Raw genomic sequence first — 19,035 nt, 5'->3', positions numbered from 1 at the left:
TCAAAAATGGTTGTTTTGTAGAGCAGTAGAGTTTTTTTTTTACATTTATGATAATACATTTTCCTTTGTTGAAACTTTGCAGATTTATTGTGTATATTGAATAATAGTATAAATGTCTATTGATTATTATTATTAATAATAGTAATACTTGTAGTAGTAGTGTAGGTTGTGCTTTGTGTTTCTGGTTCCTACACCAAATGACTTCAGTGCAACGCTTGTGAGTGACAGCGCTGCCAGCCAATCATTGAAAAGGGAGGCGGCGAGGATTTTTCAAACCTCAGGAAATGGGAAAGGCAATGCAACTTCCATAAAAAAAAAAAAAACTACCGGTAATTCGAGAGCCGTCTAGCCTCCCAGCTGACAGTCAGCCACCTGTATCTTCTTCCAGCACACAACAACAAACAACTTTTTATTCTATTTGAATGTCTTTTTTGTTTGAGCTCTAAGATTAATTTGGAAGTCTGGATATGGTTTCTTGTGTCACTCAATCAGGCGCCGCGTGAGCCAGAGCCAAGAGCCCGAGCGAAGATTCGGTTAGTCTGAGCATCAGTGTCTGCGTGTGTCGGACTCTTTTTCACAATGTCTGGCGTGACGCTTCAGGTAAGAAACAAATTAGCTATGTTTCACACAGCCTTATTGATACAGTTACGTGTAAAAATGGAGAAGTAGCCTACTGTTTGGAGATCAAATAAGTCATAAAATAAAGCAGTCAAATCGTTAACGTTCAGACGCTCATGTTTACATTCACTTGTGGGTGAGTCCCAATGTTTTTGATTCCGTAATTCAACCGAATTACTTACAAGACAAGACATCCAAGCATTTTTTTTATTAATAGCGAAACTAGTATAAAATAAAAAAATGTCTGATATAGAAAACAATTAGACCTGCTTCCTTCTGTTAGGCTGCTTTTATATTAGTTTTTGAAGTATGTCCAGACAATGAAATATCACTAAAGATTTTCAGGTTAAACGAGTTTGACAGGACTTGGCTTCCTCTTGTGTCCCTCACCAGAAGCTTAAATGTAACTTAAGTTTTGCGTAAGAAATAAACTAGTCCCTTTCAAGCCTTTTGTGATTTAAAGTAATTGAAAGGGTTATTTTGTGACCGTGGTTAATGACAGTCTCTTTATTTTGAAATGTGGTTTTTCCAGCTTTACTGCTGTTAGGAAAGTCCCGATGGAGGTATTAGACCAAATCTTAATGTATTGGTCCACCTCTACTAGACAGTTTGTTAAATACTCCTATTATTAATCTGAATGATAGGTTCCACATCATATATGTCTATATATGTAAATTGATTTGATTTTTGTTTCGGACTTTTTCTTAATGGCATTATAAGACTGTCAGAATGTGTGAAACACTGCCCTCTATGTGTGTCAATGTATTTAGCTCTTTCCAGCCACTGCAGTTGAAAATATGTAAGTGAGATATATGTATCTGCCTTTATGGTGTAACTGCTCCAGTAGCTATGCACATTCAGCTCATATCTGTGACCTTATTTTCACCCTATCCAACCTTGCTTATAGTAAGTCCACTTTATCAATATATCAGTAATATCACCTTCACACGTAATGGATTATTTGCTTAGTATATGGATTACATTGCTTAGATGCTTGCCTTACTTGAACTGATATGCAAATATCAAAAAGGCTGCCGTAAATGAACAAGCATGCTGACTTTTTTTTATACTTCTTAAACACCACAGAGCAGCTGTCTGCGGGGTCTGGCTGAAGGTGACCTCATGGACCCTGAGTTCCAGCAACGTGTGGAGGATGCGATTGCCCTTCTCCGGCAGGAGATCCAGCGGGAACTGAAGATCAAAGAGGCGGCTGAGCGACTGCGACGGGCGGTGACCAACCGAAAGAGTGCTGCCGATGTGGACGGTCAGCTTAGAGCCTCCACCCGTAAGCTCGAGCAGCTCCACTGGGAGCTCCAGGAGCTGAATGCACGTGCTATGGCTACACAGAAAGAGACTGTGACAGGTGAGAGCAGGAGAGTGTGAATGTGCTTTTACATTATATAATGAGTTTGGATTATTGATATTTTTATTTTTATATATATATTTGATATATTTATTTTTAGTTATAGGTAAGGTTTCCAACCTATTTTTTCCCTATTCAGTCTTGTGAAATATTATTACAATTTAAATTAACTTTTCAAATGTAATTAATTCCTGCGAAGACAAAGCTGAATTTTCAGCAGCCATTACTCCAGTCTCTTCATTATTACACGACCTTTCAGAAATAATTCTAATATGCTGATTTGGTGCTCAAGAACATTCTTGTTATCAGTGTTGAAAACAATTGTGCTGCTTAAAGGATTATTTCACTTTCAAATGAAAATTACCCCAAGCTTTACTCACCCTCAACTTAGTAAGTAGAATACGGAAGGCGGCCTGCCGGAAGCTAGATATTTTACTTCATAACAGAATGCCAATGGTTTAACCTTAATGTTATGAAGCAACGAAAATACTTTTTGTGCGACAAAAAAACAAAATAACGATTTTAATCAACAATTTCTAGTGATGGGCGATTTCAAAACACTGCTTCATGAAGCTTCGAAGCTTTACAAATCTTTTGTTTTGAATCAGTGGTTAGGAGCGTGTATCAAACTGCCAAAGTCACATGATTTCATTAAACGAGCCTTCGTTATGTCATAAGTGTTTCGAAATTTCAATGGTTCACCACTGGGGGGCGTGACTTTGGCAGTTTGATACATGCTACGAACCACTGATTCGGAACAAAAGATTCGTAAAGCTTTGAAGCTTCATGAAGCAGTGTTTTGAAATCGTTTCATTTTTGGGTGAACTAACCCTTTAAATGTTGTGGTTTTTTTTGTTTTTTTTTAAAAAGCTATGGCCTTGTAGTCTGTCCCCTTTGATTAAATTTCAATATCAGGAAAAAGGCTAACCGAATTGAATTTCCGTCTTTATAAAGTGGAGAACTTTTTGTCTTTGTCTCATTTGCTTTTTGTTGTATAATAATTCTGAAAGCTCTTGTTTTCTCAGATGATGCCACTTCTCCAGACCCGTGCCATTGGGAAGAGGTCACATCACCCTTGGGCAGCCGTGTCCGTACTTTGAAAAAACAGCTTACTATGGAGCTCAAAGTAAAACAAGGAGCTGAGAACATCATCCAGACTTATGCTAACAGTTCTGTCAAGGTAAGGATTTCCCCTCACAGCCCCTTTTTATCTCCTGTGCATCTTAGAGATGATTAACTCGCCTTCCACTCCTCTGTGTGTATTTAAATCAGTTTGGGTCACTGCCAGAAGGCTATGAAATATGATAATATGCACACAAAAGAGATACCAAGTCCCCTCCCCCTCTGCCCCCATCCTTAATAACCCTTTTAGAATGATGGTCCCCTGACCTCTATCTAGCCGTGAGTGTATTTGCCACTTATTCATTGAGTCTGTGCGTTTCTATCAGACAGAGCTCCAATAATGCTGCGGCGTCTGGCTGAGAACACTGTGTGCTGGCAGCTCTGTGATTTATGTCTGTGCTGGATTCAGACAGCTTGAGTACCGAGCCTTGATCTCACACACACACTCAGACACTCACAGTCGCACACTAAAACATCATCCCTTTGAGTCTGAAGAGGAGCTTGCTGGTACTGATTCGGTTTCTCCGACCCTAGGCCTGGCGACAGCAGCAGCCCATGTGACTTTGCGCCGACCAATGCCGAAGCATTCGGGTTTGGGCCAGCCAGGCAGGGCACGGCAGCAGCAGCATTTAGAGGTGGATAACTCCTGTGGAAGGAGATTTGTAAACGGAGTGAGAGAGAGAGAGAGAGAGAGAGAGGCAGATAGAAAAAATGTAAAAAGGGGAGGGAGGAGGAGTAGTGAGTGAGCGAGAGGCAAGGACAGTAGAACAATAAGAAAGAATGGAGTGGCTTCTCGGATACTGATCCTTGATCAGCTATGTGTGAGGCTCAGTGTCTGCTATACAGGATAAACTGACATGAGCAGTTTTGAGGATGGAGAGAAAAACACATCAGGAGGGAACGTGTGATGGGGGTCAAGGAAGAGCAAGGGGATGTCATACAGCCATCTGAAAGTTCACAAAACATGACCGATGACCTCTTGAGCTGCATTGAGAAGGGGAGAGCACTATGGACGGTATGGTTTTGTTCTTCCTTTATCTCCTGAATGGGTCTTTTCTGCAGGTTTCAGAAAAGGTCATATGATTCATGTTGCAACATTGTTTACACTGGGGCTCTTCGAGGCTATGTTGAGCATCACAATCATTGAGTGTCTTTTTCATTTGCATAATGTAGCTGCTGCATTTCAGGATATATAGCTCTGTTGCGCTATTATGACTCTGGTAACGTCACGGCTCCTAAAGCTCTGGAGCGAAAATTGCACAGTCAGTCTTTGATCTTTTGAGTGTGTTTGGGTGTGGTGTACACCTGGCTGCTTCTCATGATTAGTAAGAGAAGTGTTTAATGAAGACTGCTGCACTTTTGGCCTGCTGGTCTTCATGGGAATTTCTCATATTGGGGAAGCTTAGCTTAAAGCTGTAGTGTGTGGTTTCTGTTCTAATATTGTCATAAAATGGAAAAGCAAAGATTACTGTCTGGTTTCTATGTCAGGCTCGTTGGGATGTTCGAACAAACAGAATAATGTTTTGATTGCACCACAGTGTTTACAGTTTTTGGGCCATATGAATGACTGTTGTGTATTACACAGTTTCCATGCTCATGGATAAAATTTCCATGTAAATTTCCTGTCCTGTAAAAACATTTTTAGAGTAAATACACATTTTACAGTTATATTTAAAGTATTTTATTGGCTAGAAAGGGATAGAAATTCATTGGCTATACTGTGTTTTTGGAAACACTGTTTTTTAATGAGTTGTAATAATTTTAGTAAATTAATACTTTAAATCTATTAATTTCTAGAATTAATACCTGACAGAAATAGGGAAACTGCCCCAGAAATCTCTAAAAAAAAATAAAAAAAATAAAAAATTAAAAAAAATGTAAATGATCATAATCAATAATAATAAACTTAAAGTCATGGAAAAAATTATGAAATTTAATTTGGTCAAAATGTGTGGAAAACATTTATCTTGAATTTCTTCATATTTCTTTCTTTGTGGTCTCTGACAATTTGTTGTTGTTTTTTTTTCCCTCTCATAGTGTCTTTACTGTTTGTTGTAATGCAGTTGCAAGATTTATCTATTGATCTATTGTTTCTCTTGTCACTCTCCAGGATCGGAAGATGTTGTCCACAGCCCAGCAGATGCTGCAGGATAGCAAGACGAAAATCGAGCTGCTCCGCATGCAGATAGTCAAAGTCACCCAGGCCAGAGAGGGAGAGCGTGAGACCACACAGCCAGAGGGTAAGCTAACAGTTTCAATCAGTAAAGAATAGTACATGTAGGAAATTATGATTATGAAATTATGAATGTCCTCCTAGGACATTGCTCCTTATACAGCCAAGATACAGCACTAAAACGGTTTTCAGCATGAGCAAAATCATAGACTATGGCAGAGTTTCCCCAAAGTGTATTGTAGGAGGACCGCAAGTTCCTTGAAAAACCATCAGGAGTTAATCTTACAATGACATTGACCTATAAACCTTCAAACTAAATTCTCAAAATAAAAATTATCAAAAAAAAAAAGAACAGGTTGCCAAGGTACAGTGTGTGTTGAGCCAAATCTCTGCTGCAACAAGTATTCAGACAGACATCAAAACCTTGACATCAGCAATGCAGCAGCATCACCCATCTTATTAGATGAGTTGCTTTGAAAGAATTGGATCTATTTTTTCTCAGGACATATTTATATATTTTGAACTTAAGCTTAAATGTCAACTTTGCATTGGGGTAACCTTTCAGTATTGACTTTGGGTGTGTTTTTCATTGTGCACTGTTTTCATACCTTTCACAATATTTGAATACTTTATCATGTAGTAGCATTCACCAGATGCTAGGGCTGGGCGGTATATAGAGTTTGTACGATATATATTTTTATATACGATATGGAATGAGGCAATACCGTTTATATCGATATATAGTAGTTTGATACAAGCACATCCGAAAAATACACAGACACAGTGTGCATAAATAAAATGCATAAAAAAAAATTTGTCCTAAACATGAGACGTGCTTAATATTGAGGGCTTTGAAATAACTCGTAAGATATAGTTAACACGTAACGTATAGTTTAAAGCACCTTACCCCGTCAGATGCTCTGACAGATACATGTGCTGTTTAATGCTAATGCATTTGTGGTGTTTTCCTCAATGCGTAACTTGCATTTCACAGGTATATTCTCCATCTGTAAATGTTAGAAAGTCATGCAAATGTTTCCATTTTGCTGTAAGGAGTGGACAAGCCTTATACAAGTGAGTTAATTAACGCTAAACTTAAGCAAATGAGCGCCACCGCTGCACGCATGCGCGCCAAACAGACGGAGCGAAATAGAATATTTCTAAAATATTTTGAAATATAATAATTCTGACTAAAATATACATTTTGCTAAAATATTTGTTGTTGAACAATAAATGTGTCATATGTAGAATTTTAAACCTACAAGTGTATTTTTTTGATAGCAGTAACTTTAAGGTGACAATCATAATAGCCTAATTTAATTAGTCTGTGCTTTTTTTTATTTCATTTTTAGTTTAGTGAATTTTATTTCTGCTTTAAAAAACATTATTTTTATTTTTAGATCGTAATATTACAATGTTAAAATGTAATGTGATTTGACAATTTTTTGCAGCATAGTCTACATGGTTACATTCACTATTAACTTGTTTTCATAGCCTTCATATGAAATAAGATTTTTTTTTTTTTTTAAATAAAAATGTAGATAAAAATTTAAAAATGTAGCGAATACAGAGATATATATATATACCGTATATTGCCATTCAGCCAAAAAATACCAAGATATGATTTTTTTGGCCATATCGCCCAGCCCTACCAGATGCATTGGAAGCTAGTAGCATGACAAGACTGAATTAAAGGTTTCCCTTTTTAATAGATTCTGTCTACACTGTTGATTTTAAAAAAAAAAAAACAAAAAAAAAAAACTCTTGTTTTTTGTGCAGGTCGCCCCTCTGAAACTATTAGTCCGCTTGAGCTGCGGGTGGAGGAGCTCAGGCACCATCTGAAGATTGAGGCAGCCGTGGCAGAAGGTGCCAAAAATGTGGTCAAGCAGCTTGGAGTACGCAAAGTGCAGGACCGACGTGCTCTAGCAGAGGTAATTGCATATACTGGCTTTTCAGAAACCAACGGACATGCATGACTCATTCTGAATGCATTGACTGTCAGGAAACAACAGACTGTTCCACTGTTAAAGTGATGCTCCACCTGTCACTTACTCATGAAAGAATGACAGACCAATTAGGCCAAAGTCAGGGTGGGCGATAAATCCAAAATCTTAATTCACTTTATTTTATTTCATTATTTTATCTTTGTTATTAAAAATAAGAACAAAGATGCAAATTACAAATTATAGGACAATTATAGGTACAAATGAAATGATAATAATAATTTGGAGGTCTCCTACAATCAAAGGTCAACAAACACTTTAATATTTTTTTCTCATAACATACATTGCAGCATCACCTCTTTTCTCACAGTGTCTGAAATGGTCGATCAAGGATTCGGTTTCTCTAAACCCCTCCTTTCCGAGAGCCTACTCTGCTCTGATTAGTCAGATGGGCCAGTCTGATGTGATTGGTCTACCGGTATGGAAACAAAACGGCCATTACCATATCTGAATTTCAGCTCCAGAGGTTTTCTCAGCACTTGTACACAGTGATATGAACAGTAACGATGATGTTGGTTTTACCATATCAATTCAAGCCCAAATTCTCATCCTTTGGAAGTGCATGCAAAGTGTATTTTGCTTTCGCATTGCATCTTCTTGACTTGTTGACAACACAAACAAAAAAGGTAATTTTCGAAAAAGCATAATAGGGGCTTTTTAAATAACGAGATGTATTGGCTAACATCTGTGCTTGTGAAGTAGTAACAGTGATAAGCCTGGAAGTGGTTTTTGAAAGTATTTTAATTCACTCCTGAGAATTGAGTATGTACGTGCAGCATTGCTCAGCCATGCGTGTTTGACCTTGAAGCAGCACACCCAGCACATGATTTGTCACTAAGACAGACAAGACTGTCTACTGTGTCTACTGTGAATGATAAAGTGAGAAATTTTCGCACTAACATTGCTCAGAGATAACCTGCTGCTGAAATGGCCTCACTAATATATATATATATATATATATATATATATATATATATATATATATATATATATATATATATATATATATATATATATATATATTAAAATTTTTTTTTTTTTTCTCAATTTACACTTTGCATTTTAGAAGACCAGAAGCATTTACAGTCACTTAACTTCTAATAAAACAGGCTACGATCCTTCCCTGTCCAGTCATATCAATGGATGCATCAATACGAAAATTGATAACATCGATAACTGATAATTATTTATATATGAAAATCGATAACCGTTATATTGGCTGATAAATCTAAATCTAAATTTTGATATAATTTTTGAGAGCCTGATTACAAAAACAAAAGTCTCACCATTAAAAAATATGTCCCAAGCACTTAACAATAAATCAAACAAATACAGTTCAGTATAGCCTTGTTTGAACCAGTGTAAGATTCCTTAACTTTTAAAATTAATTTTACCCTCCTATGGTCAACTTTAATCCCCCCCTCCCAAAAAATCTATTGAATAACAAAAAGACAAAAACAAAATAATGCCTAAATAATGAAACATGTATATTACTTGCATATAAAGAATCCAAATGCATGTGCCATGGATAAATAAAATGGAATAGCCTATGCATTGACAATAATTAAATTATTTGAATTAAACCATATTGTTGATGAAAATAATAAGAGAAAAATAAAAGTTCTAGTGATTAATAATGCATCAATGTTTTTGAAAAAGAAACATCTAAAATTAATATTACTGTTTCAAATAACAGCATTGCTGTTTAAGCTGCGTGCACTGAAGCTAAAGAGCTGAATGAACACAGGGAAACTGAATCACTTTGTTAGCGTGTTAATTAACTCAAAGAAACGGATCCCATATGAGATTAATCAGATATTTGTGCAACACAAATGTAATATTACAACTTGTGTATATACTCCAACTAATGTATGCGTAGTCAGAATGTGTAACTCCTGTTATGGATGCGCTCTTCCCGTAACAATGCACGGCAACTAAAGCAAAATAATTCACAATGTTTTATTACAATATTGTTCTCATTATAATGTTATGTATTATGCAATATGACAGTCCCAATCATAGTTATTAATGTCATGTATTGCTGTTTGAGCTGCATGCGCATGATGCGCTGAAGCTAAAGATGATCACCGGTAAACTGAAGTGCTTTAGAGAGGTGGAATAACATTAAGTGGGATGGCACGTGCCAATGGATTGCGTCATGTGCCACTGACATTGTTGCGGAGCATGTCGCCTTATGTTGTGGCACCTCCAATAACCTAGTGAGTCGTGACACATGCCACTGTCTGATGGAGCGTTATGTAAATAGTATAACATAAGCACTTAATGGCAGAACAACATTTAATTAATAATACGTTGCTTTCAAACATATGGTTTATTATATTCCGGAGTTGATTTTTATAACAACCAGGCTTCTCCATATGTTTAACATCTGCCTCATTGCCCGTTGTATGTATTTATATTTACTATTATAAGTTTCTTTTATAATTTGTACAATGTATTTAAATACATATTGTAAATACACAGTTGTTTTGATAACTCAACACATTTTTTTCCCTCTATTTGCATAGGATTGACAATTCATCTGTGTCATTTGGAATTATAAAAGATATTTTTAGTGGCCACAACTAAAAAAGTGAAACGTTCTAATTCAGGGGTATGTGCCATCACAAATTGACACTTACCAATCAGGTATTTCATATAATCGTAAACTATTAGAGAAAATACCACAAACCAATAAAAGTGACACCGACCATTCCAAAATGCATTATGAAAACTGGCACCAACCATTCAGAAGTGTGCTGGACTTTGACACTGGCTCTTCACAATGCAGAGTAATGTAAGTGCCTCAGCTAAAGGAAATAATCCACTATTTATCGAATTTAATATATCGGCCTAATTCTCTTATCGGACCGAAAACAATAACATTAAAAATGAACATATATCAGCCGATACCAATAGGGTCATAACTTCAATATGCCAGTTTTAGAGTTTAACTCAGACTGCATTTGGATTATTACATTTCTGATATAGGAAATAAGATATATATATACACTATATACTGTCCGTGGCCTTGTTTTACTGTCATTCAAATATGTAGCTCACATCTCTGTTAGCTCTGAGTCTCTTTTATATTTTTGAGCATGTATTTCTTTGTCCAGGCTCAGGCCCGTTTGCAGGAGTCATCTCAGAAACTGGACCTTTTACGTTTGTCTCTGGAGCAGCAGCTTGGAGAACTTCCACATGACCATCCCAAACGAGCTGCCATTAAAGAGGAGCTGACAGTGGGGTCTTCGCCTGTCGTTGGGTTGAATAGAGATCGCCTGCGCTCTTCGTCTTCAGCATCCTCTTCACTCTTCAAACCGGCCAGCCTAACAGGTATTGACACAGATGAAAGTTAGCAGGAAGGTTATGGTGTTAAGATGTCAAGGTGTCAATAGAAATTTCACTCCTTGTCACTTTAGTTAAATATTGATCTGATGCCACGATATGTAAATTAGTGAAGAACATCTTTATTTTTATACCCTGAAGGCCCTGTTGAACTTTTGTCTGTTCCATCAAGAGCATATTAACAAACTGCATCACAGTTTGGTATAGCAGCTGCTCTGTCTTTGGCCAGAAGGCCCTCCTGAAGGTGATGAGTAATTATCACTGGTGTACAGTTACCCTCCATATAAGATGTCAGATCGTTAAGATCATTTGAAAAGATAAAAAGCTGTTCCAATTTGCTACATTGGCATATGCTTCGTTGTGTCCATTTGCACATTTTGAATTTTTTGATTCACATTCTTGACAAGGTGTTTTCTAAAGAAATTAGTAAGGATGGATTAAATTGACAGTAAAGACGTTTATAATGTTACAAAAAAATTCTATTGAGAATAATTGCTGTTCTTTTGAATTTCAAATCAAAGAATCCTGAGAAAATATAGATAAAAAATATTAAGAACACAACTTCTTAAGCACAGCTTATTAATATTTTTCCACAAAAATATTAAGTACAGCTGTTTTCGACATTGATAATAAGAAATGTTTCTTCAGCACCAAATCAGCATAATAGAATAATTTCTGAAGGATCATGTGACGCTGAAGACACTGAAGTAATGGCTGCTGAAAATTCAGCTGTCATTACAGAAATTAATTGCATTTTAAAATATTTTATAGTGCAAAACAGTTATTCAAAATTGTAATATTTTACAATATTGCTATTTTTATTGTATTTTTTACTAAATAGTGCAGCCTTGGTGAGTATAAGAGACTTGTTTAACTGTACTGGTCACTTTGCTCTGTCTGATATGGCTCATTATTACCCACTTACGCATAATTATATTTGCCATAGGGCTTGTATCCTAACAATTTTATTCACATTTTGTATTCATATTTGCAATTTTGATTGCCTCTACACTTGTACTTTGCACAATGATACCAATGAATGTTGAATGTACAGTCAAACCAAAAATGTATTCAGACACCTTGAACATTTCATTCATTAATACAGTTTATTCACTATAGTTTAAAAAAAATGGTAATAAAATATGACAAGATCTCAGAGTTAAATCTTAATTATGTCAGATAACACTTAAGCAAAACATGGTCAGGTCAAAGTGTCTGAATAATTTTTGGTTCCAAATTTTTATCAATTTTACTGGTAGTCCACTGTATGAAGAATTTTTTGAGTATAATATGTCACAGTTTACTTTATTTTGCTATCCTCACGTACATAAATTACTGCACCCACTAGTAAAAATATAAAAAAAATGTCTGAATAATTTTTGGTTTGACTGTATGTTAATTTTTGTGTTTGTGCAGGTTGGTTTTTTTTAATGTGTCATGTATACCTATGGCTGCTGTATTGTGTAAAACCTACATGCATGTGTTTTCAGGGCGACTGGAGGTCAGGCTGATGGGTTGTCAGGACCTGCTGGAGTCAGTTCCAGGCCGCTGTCGGGTAACCAACATGTCCTCTGCCCCTGGAAGTCCCTCTGAGTCCAAATCACTAAGGATGAAAACTGGCCTCTCCACCCGCAGCACCAACGGCAAGACCACCAAGACTGACGAGCTCTCATGTGAGTCTCTCAGGGGTCGCAGAGTGAAATATAATGGATTTCACCATAATCTCCATCTCACCGTGGAGAGTACCAGAAGGAATCTGTATTTTCCTACCTTGTCCAACGAGTTTAAAATAGTTAAAATTAAACAGACTGAATGGAATTTAATAGACCTTGTTTTCACTTAGTCATTAGAAATCAAATTACTTACTACTTATGTGACAGTATTTTTAAAATATGTAAGTATTCTTTTTCCAGTAAGATGCTTATTTAATCGTTTTCTTTCTTTTTATGTGTTTTCTCTCAGCTGAGATCAGTGCTGTATTGAAGGTGGATAACAAGATAGTTGGTCGCACACATTGGCGGCCGCTGAGTAAGGAGGCCTGGAATCAGAGCTTTATCATTGAACTCGAACGGGTCAGTGGCAACAAATTCTACTGCATATTCCATAGACATATCTAGTAAATAAATAAGAGTTTTGAATTCAGATCAGGAGCTCACCCTTAATGGATGTCACAATCTCAAACTCTTGGTCTGAGTGATTTTACAGCTTGCAATTTATAACTGTAAGTCATCCCAGGCAACACTTGCCACATCTGTTTTATGGAAAGTGCCTGTGATGCCATTGGCTGAAGGCATTTCCTCACCTTCATTAACGCAGCTTTACTCCCAGAGTGCAATCAGCCGCCTCCAGAGTAATCCAAACTAATCCTGCAACATTACTGTAATCTTTTGCTCACCCCTTGGACACAAACACTCAGCCTGAAATCTGGCCAAGTCAGCCTGCAGCTCTCTCCAAGCTGATTCAGCTGTACTGGCGGAAAATGAGAACTTATTTCATTATTTCTGGATTACTGGTGCAGTTTTTCTTTCAAAAGCTGTGCTTCACATTTGTTTGATGAATGGGAAAGCATCTTGCTGTATCTGTCTTTGAGGTTTTGATTGTTTTTGACACTAAATTATGTTATTCTGACTTCTCAGCATGCACATTTTGATGCATCTCAGTGGCAAAAAAAATTCTGTCCTTAAAAGACTTAAAAGTTTTCATTTTAATTGGCATACCTTTTTATTTTACCATTTATTTTATCACTAGTGTTTTGAAAACCATTCAAAAGTTTGGGGGCTGTGAGATTTTTTTTTTTTTTTTTTTTGAAAGAAATTAATACTTTTATTCAGCAAGCATGTATTGAATTGATCAAAAGTGACCGTAAAGACATTTTTAATGTTACAATTTCTATCTGAGATAAACGCTGTTCTTTTGAACTTTCAATTTATCAATGCATTAAAATTATTATGATTTCCATAAAAAATATTAAGCAGCACAACTATTTTCAACATTGATAATATAATAATAAGAAGAAATATTTCATGATCACTAAATCAGCATATTATAATGATTTGTGAAGGCTCATGTTACACTGAAGACTGGAGTAATGGCCATCAAAGGAATAAATTGCATTTTAATATATATTAAAATAGAAAACAGTTATTCTAAATTGTAATATTTCACAAAATTACTTTTTACTGTGTTGTTAATAAAATAGACTCAGCCTTGGTGAGCTTAAGAGACTTCTTTTAAAAAAAAAAAAAAAATCTTTCAAATGCTAGTGTAAGTCAATGTGAGTGCCATTATGAGGTTAGAACTACAACTAGAGTTGATATTTGAGTGTTTTTCTGCCCCTCACTTGAACTTTTACCCCTGTAGTCTCGGGAGCTGGAGATTGCAGTGTACTGGCGAGACTGGAGGTCCCTGTGTGCCGTGAAGTTCCTGCGTTTAGAAGACTTCCTAGACAACCAGCGACATGGCATGTGTCTTTATCTAGAGCCACAGGGCACACTGTTCACAGAGGTGAGAGAACCTCTCAACACCTTCATCCTTGTGCCAAATCATGCTACAACACAGAGCCAAGTGTGGTACAGTTTAGAGCTGCTATGTATTTTGTTTAGGACTTTCTGCAGAGGTTAATGCATTAACCGAATGCATATAATCAGCTATTTATAGTGCGGTTTGGTTTCAGGTGAGATTCATCAATCCTGTCATTGAGCGGCATCCTAAACTACAACGACAGAAACGGATTTTCCCAAAAGAAAAAGGTGTGCTTGACCTCACATTTTCTCCAGTGTTGTCCCTAGAGGGTCTGGTACTCACAAGTGATTGTCATAATCTCTCTCATTATTTGAATGCCTTCAGAACCATAAAGAGTGACATTAAGGAGCTATTAACATGACATGTAGATGCAGTGCTGTGAAGTTCAGATGTTTTAGAGTAATACGTCATATTATTTGTATATTAAATAGCTGATTTGATGCTTCTCTCAGGGAAAAATTTCCTGCGGGCAGCGCAGATGAATATGAACTTTGCCACTTGGGGGCGTCTAGTGATGAGCGTGCTGCCCCCCTGCAACAGCACCGTGACCGCCCTGAGCCCTCCGCTGCCCGGCTCTGAACCCATGTCCCCTCCATCTGTGTCCACGCCCCCTTCCTCTGGGTGAGACTTATGCAGGTGTCCCTGGGGTTATGGTCAAGTTAGATTTGTTTGAGGAAAATATATCCATTAAATAGTGTTAAAAGTGATTCTCCTTCTGCATTGTGGCTGTTTATCACAGAGACTCGGCAGTTGTTAAACTGAATTTCAGTGAGGAGCGTCCCGCCAAGCCCCCGCGCCTCCACTTGGCAAAGAACCCTTCAACTGACGAATCACTTTCTGGGGTACGTCTTGTGGACAAACACTTTGTAGTTCTATATTGCTCTGGTCAAGTTCAAGTCGTAATTGTGTTTTGGGATGTGTTTCCCAGACTTCTACCAGAGTGAATTCCTCTGAGGATCAGCAAGTTTTCAAAGGCAGGCCTGTATCCCAGCCTACACCTCAGTAAGTCAATATGTAATTTATTAGTGCTACTATTATTGCTCATACCTAAGATTAAGGCTTTTGGAAGATCCCTAACCTTAAGTCTTAAATTTCAACATGTAACCCATCTCACAATGTTTGTCACTTTCTATTTCCCCCAATTGCCTTTTTTTCTCACTGTATGTTGAATATATCCTGTTTCACAGGAGGAAAGAGGGGATGCAGATGGAGGACTTCAACTGCATTTCTGTTTTAGGAAGAGGGCACTTTGGAAAGGTAAAACTGCAGCTGTCCTTCTGTACTGTAATCAGATGATTCTGGAGGGTGGCGTTGACTCTGTCTTATCGTCTTTCATTGAAGGTCCTGCTGGCTGAGTTCAAAAGGACTGGGAAACTATATGCCATTAAAGCTCTGAAGAAAGGAGACATTGTGACCCGCGATGAAGTAGACAGGTGAGGTTCTGTATCCTTGTGTCTTACTGTGCAAGCACCATAAATGGGATATGGATAATTTATTGTCTTTTGATATTTATTGTGCAAAGTGCTATACAAATAAATTTCAATTTACATGAATTCAATTTTTAATTTTATTTTAAGTAGTATTTTATATTAGTTAATATTTTATGAAAATAAATAACTAAATAAAACCTAAAAAATATTATTTATTTATTTATTTATTTATACAATGGCAAAAGTCATATTTTTGGAGACTTTTTTTTTTTTTTTTTACACTGTATAAATGGGTCCGTATACATGAAAATATATTGTTGCCTTTTATATTTTTAGGAAGGGGGTGCTTGTAGGGGAATCATTATTTTGTAGGTTCCTGGAATTGAAATGTTTTAAAGCTCTGATTTAGTGGACACCTCCAACTGTATTTGGCTTGAATTATATTGTGAATTCATTTTATTCTTTTATAGTTTAATGTGTGAAAAGAGGATATTTGAGACCATCAATGTGTCCCGTCATCCTTTCTTGGTGAACCTATATGGGTGCTTCCAGACACCTGACCATGTGTGCTTTGTGATGGAATATTCACCTGGAGGAGACTTGATGACCCACATCCACAACAGCATCTTTTCTGAACGGCAGGCTAGGTACACACACACACGTTGGGTTTCCATGTTTTATGGGGACATTCCATAGAAATAATGATTTTTATACTGTATAAACTGTATATTCTGTCCCCTACCCTAAACTCAACCCTCACTCAACTTTCTGCATTTTTACATTTTCATAAAAACATAATTTAGTATTATTTTTAAGCTGTTTTCCTCATGGGAACCAAAAAAAATGTCCCCATCCTTGGACGTTTGGTCCCCACAACGTAAGGTTTACCAGGACAACACACACACACACACACACACACACACACACACACACACACACACACACACACACACACACACACACACACACACACACACACACACACACACACACACACACACACACACACACCAACAGTCTGTTTAATTACAGAGCATTTACATAAGTGCTACACTTGTTCACATGTTCTCAGACGCGCACACTGAATATTTTTAGCATTGTATATTTTTAGCATTGACACGTTCCTCTGACTGTGACTGTAAACTGAGGGTTTTTCTGGCAGGTTTTATTCTGCATGTGTATTACTGGGCCTAGAGTTTCTGCACCAAAACCGGATTGTCTATAGGTAACTGCATTATTACTTCTATTATTCAAGTATTTACTAAATTCCCATATTATATGCATTTATGAAATGATGCATGTGATCTTATGTACGATTTCTCTCTTTCCTCCTTGTAGGGACCTAAAGCTGGACAATCTGTTAATGGATTCTGACGGCTTTGTGAGAATTGCAGATTTTGGACTTTGCAAAGAAGGTATATTTAAACGATACCATTTCTTCTGAGGAACATTTTTTGTTTGATCATCTCAAAATACTATTTGAACATCGAGTCACCATAGTCTTGCCTTCAATCAGGTATGGGACATGGCGATCGTACGTCAACCTTTTGTGGCACCCCAGAGTTCCTGGCCCCGGAGGTTTTGACAGACTGCACTTACACCCGTGCAGTGGACTGGTGGGGGTTGGGTGTGCTCATCTATGAGATGCTAGTGGGAGAGGTCAGTCTTGGTCCACAGACTCAGTACAGCATCAGTAACTCCTGGCCATATGTTGTAATGTTGCTTATGAATTTTTTAAAAAAGTGTGTAAACATACACAACCTTTAAAAATTTGGGGGGCAGTACAATTTTTTTTTTTTTTTTTTTTTTTTTTTAATGAAATTTATTAAGCAAGTATGCATTAAATTAATCTAAAGTGAAAGTAAAATGTTACAAAACATTTCTATTTCAATTAAATTCTTATTTTCAGCCCTTATTAACTTATTTTCATCAAAAAATGCTGAAAAAATGTAGTTTTCCCCCCATATTAAGCAGCACAACTGTTTTCAACATCGATAATAATGAGAAATATTTCTTGAGCATCAAATAAGCATATTAGAATGCTTTCTGAAGGATCACTGAAGACTGGAGTAATGATGCTGAAAATTCAGCTTTGCCATCACAGGAATAAATTACATTTTAAAATATATAAAAATAGAAAAGTTATTTTAAATTGTGACATTTCATAATATTGCGGTTTTGTGTTCTGAGCAAATAAATGGAGCCTTTGTGAAAATAAGAGACTTCTTTCAAAAACATTTAAAAAACAACCCCAAACCTTTTGTGTATGTTTGTATCCTCTTGTGGCTGCCAGTCTCCATTCCCCGGTGATGATGAAGAAGAGGTGTTTGACAGCATAGTGAACGATGAAGTGCGCTACCCCAGGTTTTTGTCCCCTGAGTCAGTCTCTGTGGTCCAAAAGGTAACAGTTCATCCCTCTCAGAGAAAAAAAACTGAAATGAAATTGAAATTCAGTCTCTGACTCCATATCTTTTCATTGCAGTTGTTGCAGAAGAACCCTGAAAAACGGCTGGGAGCAGGAGACCAAGATGCCAATGAAGTGAAGAAACACAGGTTTTTCCAGGTGACCGTCTCAAAGTCACTAATAGCTTTATCTACCTTGGCGAAGCTTATTTTAAACGTTCTTTTTTAAAAACCCCGTTCCTCTCCACAGGGCATGGACTGGGAAGCCCTGTTGGCCAAAAGAGTCAAACCTCCTTTCCTGCCGTCAATTAAAGCACCAGCAGACGTCAGTAACTTTGACGAGGAGTTCACGCGCCTGAAGCCAGTCTTGACCCCTCCGCAGACTCCGTTCTTCCTCACCGCTGAGCAGCAGGAGTTCTTTGCAGACTTTGACTTCTATGCTTTGCACTGACTTCCACTCGATTACACTCAGAAGGGGTTGTGACATATCAAATCTCGTGTTTTCTTTTCTCTCTGTCTTGTTTATTCAATTATTCTCTCCCTCTCGTCCTCCCTTGAGTTCTGCAGTCGAATCAAATGAAGCTGGCCCCGTGTCACCCTTTAAAAGCTGCTGTTCGCTTTTCGTGAAACTGGCTGCAAATATGTGCTTAAACTCCAAAGATAGTCCAGACTGGACTTTAAAACCAAGGGGAAACCATGTGATCACCCCCGACCAGAACTTTGCAGCCACTACTGTGAGTTAGCTCAGATCTGCTCAGCCCATCCCTGATATTTATACATGCAGTTATAAACATACATTAATGTTATTTTTGAGACGTTATAACTGTTTATCGAGTGCAGAAATTACCATGTGATGTTTATTTTTAGTCAGCTGTTAAAATAAAGAGAAGTCTTCCTGTTACAATGAACTATGATGCCAAAATATACTTGCACTGTTACTGAACAGTTAATAATTGTCCGACCGCTGTGCCGTTTTTAAGGATTTCTGATATTGTGCTGATCCGAGCAATACATCTTAAGCTCCTTAAGTTCCAGGCTGTGACTATGGGACTG

The 19,035-nt window shown here is 37.1% G+C and overlaps 1 protein-coding gene across 2 annotated transcripts; it reads left to right on the top strand.

The window, feature by feature from the left end:
* The first annotated feature begins 261 nt into the window (after window positions 1-261).
* Window positions 262-18,880, top strand: pkn3 (protein kinase N3). 2 transcript variants are annotated; one of them, XM_051893265.1, is made up of 22 exons: window positions 262-600; window positions 1,705-1,981; window positions 3,007-3,161; window positions 5,214-5,343; window positions 7,056-7,207; window positions 10,399-10,615; window positions 12,118-12,300; window positions 12,590-12,699; window positions 13,988-14,131; window positions 14,301-14,376; window positions 14,602-14,770; window positions 14,889-14,991; window positions 15,078-15,151; window positions 15,337-15,406; window positions 15,491-15,582; window positions 16,050-16,226; window positions 16,742-16,804; window positions 16,918-16,994; window positions 17,096-17,238; window positions 17,873-17,980; window positions 18,062-18,142; window positions 18,233-18,880. In XM_051893265.1, the coding sequence occupies exons 1-22, from the start codon at window positions 580-582 to the stop codon at window positions 18,431-18,433; spliced, it is 2,823 nt and encodes a 940-aa protein (XP_051749225.1). In that variant the 5' UTR covers window positions 262-579; the 3' UTR covers window positions 18,434-18,880. The 2 variants fall into 2 exon arrangements, with proteins under 2 accessions (XP_051749225.1, XP_051749226.1); XM_051893266.1 differs by lacking the exons at window positions 262-600; window positions 1,705-1,981; window positions 3,007-3,161 and adding an exon at window positions 3,537-4,118.
* The last annotated feature ends 155 nt before the right edge of the window (window positions 18,881-19,035 follow it).

The sequence above is a fragment of the Ctenopharyngodon idella genome, chromosome 5 (genome assembly GCF_019924925.1).
Source record: "Ctenopharyngodon idella isolate HZGC_01 chromosome 5, HZGC01, whole genome shotgun sequence".
Classification (NCBI taxonomy): domain Eukaryota; kingdom Metazoa; phylum Chordata; class Actinopteri; order Cypriniformes; family Xenocyprididae; genus Ctenopharyngodon; species Ctenopharyngodon idella.
This window is presented reverse-complemented; position numbering and strand designations above follow the sequence as displayed.